Below are 8,588 nucleotides of genomic sequence, written 5' to 3'. Positions count from 1 at the left end.
CAGGTTCTTTATACACATAACGGGGGGGAAGTGGGGGGAGGGTGACATCTATGACTGGAGTGATCCACCATGGGATAAGGGACTCGAGGCTAAGGCAGCCTATCGGTAAGTGCTTCAGCTTTCCATATCCTTGCGCTGCAGCGGGCTCTCTAGCCCGTTGCCCAGAAACCTCTCTCATCTCTGAATTCCTAGTTTACTGAAGCAAGGAATACTCTCAGTACCAGAATCCATTTTAAGAATATTTTATTTATCTTTTGAGATTACATATTCATTATTGCTGATCTAATACAATCACTTAGACATAAAGATTTCCAAGAGCCTCTCAGAAATGGCAATCATTAGAGGTTTTATTTCCTTTCAGTAAGATGACAATGAGAACTAGATGATTATTTATATATATATGTATGTATATATAGTTTAGAACTTGTCCACATATAATTTGCTGGTGTTGCCTATTTTTTTCTGTAATTTTCCTTTATTAAAAAAGCTTAATGCAACAATGCATTTTGATTTCTTTTTTTTTAAAACCATGACAAAGTTAATTTGGAGAAAACCACAGGAGCAGCAATTTCAGATCTGTTCAGAGAAAAGCAAGCAGCAGAAAAGCTTCGTAGGAGCATGTGGCCATGGGGAGCCATGGCCATGGGGAGCCGTGCTCATATAGGAGGGGAGGATTAGGAGCCAGGAGGGCAGAGGGAAGGTAGACCAGGTACCATTTTTTTTTTTTTAATGAGAAAAAATATTTCTATTAAGAAGCAAAAAAAAATCCTTGAAAACTAGCACAATTCATTGCAAAGAAAATGGTAAGACCTCACAGGCCAGGGCCACATATAAAGAGATTATTGGTCTTCTTTCCCAGGCTTCCATATACCTAGAAATACATTTAAGGTGAGAGCTTAAAATGCATCCAGATATCTAGGATGCAGGGGGAAGAAGACACTTTTGTTCTGATTACCTGGGCAGAAAGAATAATGACCAAATTCTAACACCAAAGTAGAACCCAAATACTCAGGAGGCCTGGGACCTCCTTCTCATTAATGGTTATGACACAGAGTCCCCAGAAAGAAAGGACGAGTGGTTACCTGAAACTCAGAGGCAAACACCTCACCATGGGCAGCAATATGGGCAACCTAATCTAGAAGTCCAGTGTGGCTCCTTTTTCATGTGGAATGGTGTCTTCACTATGGCAAGGCAGAGTATGCGCTGACAGAATCAGCACATGCTTGTGGGTTCCACAGGCAGCTGCCAGGCTTTGCTGAGAAACAGGTTATGACTTTTGGCTTAGGAACATAATAGGCTAGGGTCCAGATATCTGCCTAATGGAATCATCTATGGATATAAGATGAGATACAAATCTCATCTTTTGAATCTTCTGCAATTAATCTGGTTAATTAATACAAAAGCCAGAACTGGGTAGGCAAAAGGAAGAACTGAATGGTCTAGTGGAATTTTCAACATTTATGATCTTCTCCATGAAAAAATAAAGCCACGTATGTAGCATTTTTCCAGTACTTGCTAAGACACATGGCCTCTGAGGAACCATATTCTATGGGTTGAGACTGTATTATTTAATGAGGCAAATAGCCTAACCTAAGGTCCACCTTCCTACCTCCAAAAGGAAGGTCATTACCAGACTAGCTCTGCGGGTATATGTGAAGACCAGGATAAGTTAGAGAAGGTAGAAATCGGAGGGCAGAATTAGGTTGGAAAGGTTATGGTGATCCTGGGTGGTCTGGTGTTTCCTTGAGTCACCCTAGTCTTAAGACTTTGAGGCAGACCAAGATAAGGGAAAAAACAGAAAAACAAACAAAGAAAACTAAGAGTGTTAAACAGGGTTGGCAGAGGGAAAAAGGACTCATTTCATTCCAGATACCTAGGGCCACTCCAGACTTTACCTCTTGGAACCAATCTGGATCCAATGGAACCCTTGAGACTAATAGGACAGTCTCCAAAAGGAATTCAGCTCTTAGGTGGGACATAAATAGGCTGCTCATATTACATTTTCTTTTTGTAATTTCGGAGTTTTCTTAAGAAAATACCTCCAAAACACAGAATCCCAAGATGGAAAAGGGCAGAATATAAAGCGATATCCCAGCAGAGAAGAAAGACCACAGACTAAATTGCAGAGACATTAGATCTCAGTTTCATCAATGGCAATGGCCAAAGGGATGAATATTAGATGAGGTTCAAATTAGTCAGGCAATGGCAAGCCACTCCAGTACTATTGCCTAGAAAATCCCACATGGATGGAGGAGCCTGGTGGGCTGCAGTCCGTGGGGTTGCTAAGGGTTGGACATGACTGAGCGACTTCACTTTCACACATTGGAGAAGGAAATGGCAACCCACTCCAGTGTACTTGCCTAGAGAATCCCAGGGACGGGGGAGCCCGGTAGGCTTCCGTCTATGGGGTCACAGAGAGTCGGACACGACTGAAGTGACTTAGCAGCAGCAGCTGTGATCACATGGATTCAGTTTACAGTGTCTTCCCTATATAGCTTAGCCAGTTAAGCTTCAAAGCCCTTCCCAGGAGACAAATTAATATATTCTGCTTCTTTAGGGTGCTGAGCTGTGGGTTGCATTTCTGAAGCCCTGCACTCCCGGGCCCCTTGGAAAGTAAGCCACTTCCTGCTCAGCTTCAGAAGGAGCTTTAGGCAACTGAAGGAAGTTTCGGGAAGCAGTGTTTCACAACAAGCCTCCTTTATTTCTGAGATAGTGCCAATCTGGAGGGGGCCTCCCGGGAAACTATCCAGTTAAATGACAAGGAAGTAAAATTATGGGCCCCAGTGGGGCTGGCCCTCACTTCCTGAGCAGAGGCTAGGTGGGTTAGAAAGACAGCAAAACAAATGTCTGACAAACATCAGAGCTGCTGAGGAAATAGTAGAGGCACACTCCTCTTGGAACCTGAAAGTGTTAAAATGGACATAAATATTCAAGGGGAAAAAAAGGAGTCCTGGGTAAGGAAGGAGACTCCCAGGAAGCACAGGCACAGCTGAGATCTCGGTGCAGTTTGCCAAAGACGCAACACTCTTTCCTTCCCAGCCACTTTATAAAGAAGGCAGTGATAGCGAGGGTCAAGGCTGGGAACCCAGGCCGTGTTAACTCAATGGCTTCCAAAAGGCCTCACCTGGGGAAGGGCCAAAGCTGAGAAAGGCAGCTGCTAAAAATTTATTCCAGAAAACCTCAGAAAACAAGGAGTCTGGAATCCGCAGACGAACTCCTGGACTAGAAAACGATGACCAGTGCTGAGGATTCCGAGTCAGTGGGGAATGATGCAAAGATGCACCGGGAACCCCATTTCTTACTTCCTCAGCCTGTCCCCTGTGGCTCTCACAGCCCTTGGGACAGCAACCACACTCTGGGCCGAGGAGACAGGCACAGGATTCTAGATTTTAATAAATAAATAACCTAACATAGAGGGTGAGCACGGCGGGCGGCTTATTGGAGAAGCAGTTTGCTGGGTTCTTTCCTGTATAGGAGTGGAGAAAAGACTTGGCGTTCTATTCCTTAAAACTTCTGGCTTGAGTTACAGGAACTTAATACCTATAGGGAAAAAGAAAGATGAGACTGTGATGTTATCAGCTTGTGGGGATGCTGGAACCTGAAGAGACTGCCTAAAGGTGTAATGAGGGGACAAGCACTTTTCTGGAGTGTGTGGTGACGGTAGATAAATGCAGTGCTTTTATCAGACAGGGGTAAATGTCATATCAAGAAGATGAAATGACAAATCAAGAAAGGGAACACTATTTAATCTTTGGACATGGCCTGAAAGAATCCTTTGGGGGTGGCAGTGGGGAGAGTGGGTTTATTTTTCTGAGTTCATGGAAATATGGTGATGGATGCCAAGACCAATTCCAGTACAGGAAGCTCATGACTACCCAGGCTTCCCCATTTCTAGGGAGTTCAAGGTACCTGTAGTAATTGGGCTTGAAGGGCCCATTCTTGTTGAGCCCCAGATACTTGGCCTGTTCATCTGTTAGCTCAGTCAGGTGGGCATCAAAGGTGGGCAGGTGTAGGCTGGCCACATACTCATCTGAAACAGATCACACAAGACCCGGTATAAGCATTCATGCCTCTTGTCTGGCTGTTCTCTCCAATCTTAAAAAGTGGAAAGTGTCAGTCACTCAGTCGTGTCTGGGTCTTTGTGACCCCATAGACTATAGCCCGTCAGGCCCCTCTGTCCAGGGGATTCTCCAGGCAAGAACACTGGAGTGGATTGTCATTCCCTTCTCCAGGAGATCTTCCCAACCCAGGGATCAAATCTGGGCCTCCTGCATTACAGGCAGATTCTTTACCATCTGAGCCAGAGAATGTCCCAAGACACCTTCTAATTCTTGGAGCTCAACTTTTGCTCATTGGACCCCAATTCTAAGGAATGGTTGCTTGAGCTTATGCCCAGTGCTTTTCAAAGGCATAACATTTCTTTCTTACAAGCTATTTCAGCCTGGAGGCTTTCCTTCTCCACAGAAAAGTGAGAGAGAAATGAAAGCAGCAAATCAGCCTGAGAATGCAAAAGAAAGGATGGGAGAGTGGAGGGACTGAAAAACAGGAAGCTCCTACATTAGTTCTGCCCTAAACTTTATACTCTTGGTCACTCAGGAAAACTAACACCTGTGGAGCTCTGAAAAGAGTGACTGAGAAGGATCCTACACTATTGGCTTTGTTTTCAGCCCCCCTAGTTCTTAGGGGTTTCTATTTATATTCTCTTACCTAAATACATATTACTTTTTCAGAATTTTGTGTCACTTCCTATCTGTTGGTTTGGTCTCCCTAGCTTCATTAAGGGACTAGATCTGATAGATAGAGTGCCTGATGAACTCTGGACGGAGGTTCGTGACATTGTACAGGAGACAGGGACCAAGACCATCCCCATGGAAAAGAAATGCAAAAAAGCAAAATGGCTGTCTGAGGAGGCCTTACAAATAGCTGTGAAAAGAAGAGAAGCGAAAAGCAAAGGAGAAAAGGAAAGATATAAGCATCTGAATGCAGAGTTCCAAAGAATAGCTAGGAGAGATAAGAAAGCCTTCCTCAGCGATCAATGCAAAGAAATAGAGGAAAACAACAGAACAGGAAAAACAAGAGATCTCTTCAAGAAAATTAAGAGATTCCAAGGGAACTTTTCATGCAAAGATGGGCTCGATAAAGGACAGAAATGGTATGGACCTAACAGAAGCAGAAGATATTAAGATGAGGTGGCAAGAATACACAGAAGAACTGTACAAAAAAGATCTTCACGACCAAGATAATCACGATAACGTGATCACTGACCTAGAGCCAGACATCTTGGAATGTGAAGTCAAATGGGCCTTAAAAAGCATCACTATGAACAAAGCTAGTGGAGGTGATAGAATTCCAGTTGAGCTATTTCAAATCTTGAAAGATGATGCTGTGAAAGTGCTGCACTCAATATGCCAGCAAATTTGGAAAACTCAGCAGTGGCCACAGGACTGGAAAAGGTCAATCTTCATTCCAATCCCAAAGAAAGGCAATGCCAAAGAATGCTCAAACTACTGCACAATTGCACTCATCTCACACACTAGTAAAGTCATGCTCAAAATTCTCCAAGCCAGGCTTCAGCAATATGTGAACTGTGAACTTCCAGATGTTCAAGCAGGTTTTAGAAAAGGCAGAGGCACCAGAGATCAAATTGCCAACATCCGCTGGATCATGGAGAAAGCAAGAGAGTTCCAGAAAAATATCTATTTCTGCTTCATTGACTATGCCAAAGCCTTTGACTGTGTGGATCACAATAAACTGTGGAAAATTCTGAAAGAAATGGGAATACCAGACCACCTGACCTGCCTCTTGAGAAACCTGTATGCAGGTCAGGAAGCAACAGTTAGAACTGGACATGGGACAACAGACTGGTTCCAAATAGGAAAAGGAGTACGTCAAGGTTGTATATTGTCACCCTGCTTATTCAACTTATATGCAGAGTATATCATGAAAACGCTGGGCTGGAAGAAGCACAAGCTGGAATCAAGATTGCTGGGAGAAATATCAATAACCTCAGATATGCAGATGACACCACCCTTATGGCAGAAAGTGAAGAGGAACTAAAAAGCCTCTTGATGAAAGTGAAAGAGGAGAGTAAAAAGGTTGGCTTGAAGCTCAACATTCAGAAAACAAAGATCATGGCATCTGGTCCCATCACTTCATGGGAAATAGATGGGGTAACAGTGGAAACAGTGTCAGACTTTATTTTTTGGGGCTCCAAAATCACTGTGGATGCTGATTGCAGCCATGAAATTAAAAGACACTTACTCCTTGGAAGGAAAGTTATGACCAACCTAGATAGCATATTAAAAAGCAGAGACATTACTTTGCCAACCAAGGTCCGTCTAGTCAAGGCTATGGTTTTTCCATTGGTCATGTATGGATGTGAGAGTTGGACTGTGAAGAAAGCTGAGTGCCGAAGAATTGATGCTTTTGAACTGTGGTGTTGGAGAAGACTCTTGAGAGTCCCTTGTACTGCAAGGAGATCCAACCAGTCCATTCTAAAGGAGATCAATCCTGGGTGTTCATTGGAAGGACTGATACTAAAGCTGAAACTCCAATACTTTGGCCACCTCATGCAAGGAGCTGACTCACTGGAAGAGTCTGATGCTAGGAAGGATTGGGGGCAGGAGGAGAAGGGGATGACAGAGAATGAGATGGCTGGATGGCATCACCGACTCTGTGGACATGAGTTTGAGTGAACTCCGGGATTTGGTGATGGACAGGGAGGCCTGGCGTGCTATGATTCATGGGGTCGCAAAGAGTCGAACACGACTGAGCGACTGAACTGAACTGAACTGAACTTCATTTTACATTCAGTTATGGACTATTAGACTTTTTTATATTCATCCAAAGTGTCTATTAAAGGGAGAATATATCAACTGCTCACAGTTGCTGTACATCTAATGCTGAAGCAAAACAAAACCAGAAGCTGATTTACTCCCCTGATCTTTGATTTGGGAGTTTATAAACATACTCTTATCAGTTCAGGCGCTTGAGGCAGTATTCTTTAAAAATTTAAGGCAGTTTAATGTTTCTCTTATACGACACAGCCACATAATCAAACTCTTAACAGAAGCTGTTCAGAGTCTTTCCTCTGGCCTGAAATAACAGGGTCAGAGTTAGGAGGTGGGAGTAGAAAAGTTTGGTAGGGGCTATTCAGCAGCCTAGAACTGGAGTAAGTCAGATGTCACAAGGTTTTCCTCTCTCTTCGGGGGAGAGATTTTTTTTTTTTTCCTATGAGATTCTTTTCTTGTATAATAGATACTTTGGGAAAGTTCTGAAAATTCATAGACAGGTAAACTAAATCACAGCAAAATGTCCTGACTTCATCAGGGCAACCTATTTGGAAAATGTGATAAATCAACTGGGGATGGAGTCTAGCTCCTACTTTACAAGATGAAAATATCCTTTTTTTATTCCTAAGAAATATAATGTCCCCCAACTTCACTTAGTCTCTGACTCTGAGCTACTTGGTAAGGAAGAGGATAAAAAAGCTCATGCTTACCCATTTTCTTGGGCAACAAGTAGACATCTTGCTTATAGCGACCCTCGGGAGCATTGTAGAGCTCTATCAAGGCTAGGGCCTAGAAAAGCAGATATGGATGCTGACAGGCCACTCACAGCAACCTACCCGGTATGAAACCCTCATAGGTTAGTGCCCCTCTCCAGCCCACTGCTTCCCTGCTCTGGAAGCCTTACCTGAGTTGTAGCAGTGATTGAGAGCACAAATGTAGGCACTGTGGAGCAGCTTAGGTTCAGCAGACGGCCCTAGAGTGCAAGGGTTAACACACATAGGGGTTGGTTAGATGGAGTCTCTGACTTGGTGCAGTGTGAGAAGAACATGACTGCCATTTTCCAAACACTTCTCAACTAACATGCTGGACAAAAAGCAGTTGTTCAATCAGTGGAAATGAACTGATTGACCTTTGAGTGAAATGTTAAAAAGTTCTGGAAAACCTGATGAAGGTAACAAGATAAAAGATCTCTAGGTTTATGTAAAAAAGAATAGAAAAAAAAAATAGAGGTGGTCACTTGACACAGAGGCTTATGCCAAGGAAGGGTATATTTCCCTTGAATTTTTACTTTCTATTACAGAATATCTTCCTTCTGGGGCATTGCTATTCCTTTGAAAAAATGTCCTAAAAATGATCTGGTCAAATTCAAGGGCAATCTCTCCGGGTTGTGATGGGAGATACTTTTTGCTTTAGGGAGCTGTGACAGTTTCTCTGCTGCTTCTTCAGCCAGGTTCTCCTGAATTCAAGGGCAGTCATGTATTTCCAGTGGGTGATTCAGAGACTTAGAAGGACTAGAACCTTACCCCAATGCCATCCTTTATTCCTTTATTTCCTAGGAAGCTTGACCATAGTTTTTTGCTCAACCATAGTAGCCAAAAACAACTGTGGTGCTAGCTTTTGTCACCAAAATTACAAGACAGAACCTCTCAGGGCAACTAGAAGTAAGTCACCAGACAGTGGGCTGACTTTAAAGTAGTCAGTGAATATTTAACAATCTGCCATCCTCTCCCTGTACATACTCTTGTATATATGTTATAGATGCCCTAAAGTATTTGAGAAGGTGAAAAAAGGTGAAGA

General features: G+C 43.2%; 1 protein-coding gene across 2 annotated transcripts in view; it reads right to left on the bottom strand.

Moving 5' to 3' along the window:
* Window positions 1-226: 226 nt before the first annotated feature.
* The window catches only part of AHCYL2 (adenosylhomocysteinase like 2), a 198,003-nt gene continuing 189,641 nt past the window's right edge, over window positions 227-8,588 (bottom strand). For both annotated transcript variants that reach the window (XM_055421245.2, XM_055421246.2), the window contains exons 14-17: window positions 7,696-7,764; window positions 7,502-7,580; window positions 3,910-4,030; window positions 227-3,540 (exon numbers count right to left, since the gene is read on the bottom strand). In XM_055421245.2, coding sequence (XP_055277220.2) covers window positions 3,534-3,540; window positions 3,910-4,030; window positions 7,502-7,580; window positions 7,696-7,764 — 276 coding nt within the window. In that variant the 3' untranslated portion in view covers window positions 227-3,533. The remainder of the gene's footprint in view (window positions 3,541-3,909; window positions 4,031-7,501; window positions 7,581-7,695; window positions 7,765-8,588) is intronic.

Source organism: Moschus berezovskii, chromosome 3, assembly GCF_049115385.1.
Source record: "Moschus berezovskii isolate FMDL1 chromosome 3, NW_MosBer_1.0, whole genome shotgun sequence".
Classification (NCBI taxonomy): Eukaryota; Metazoa; Chordata; class Mammalia; order Artiodactyla; family Moschidae; genus Moschus; species Moschus berezovskii.
The sequence above is the reverse complement of the archived record's forward strand: the minus strand, read 5'-3'. Positions and strand labels throughout refer to the sequence as shown.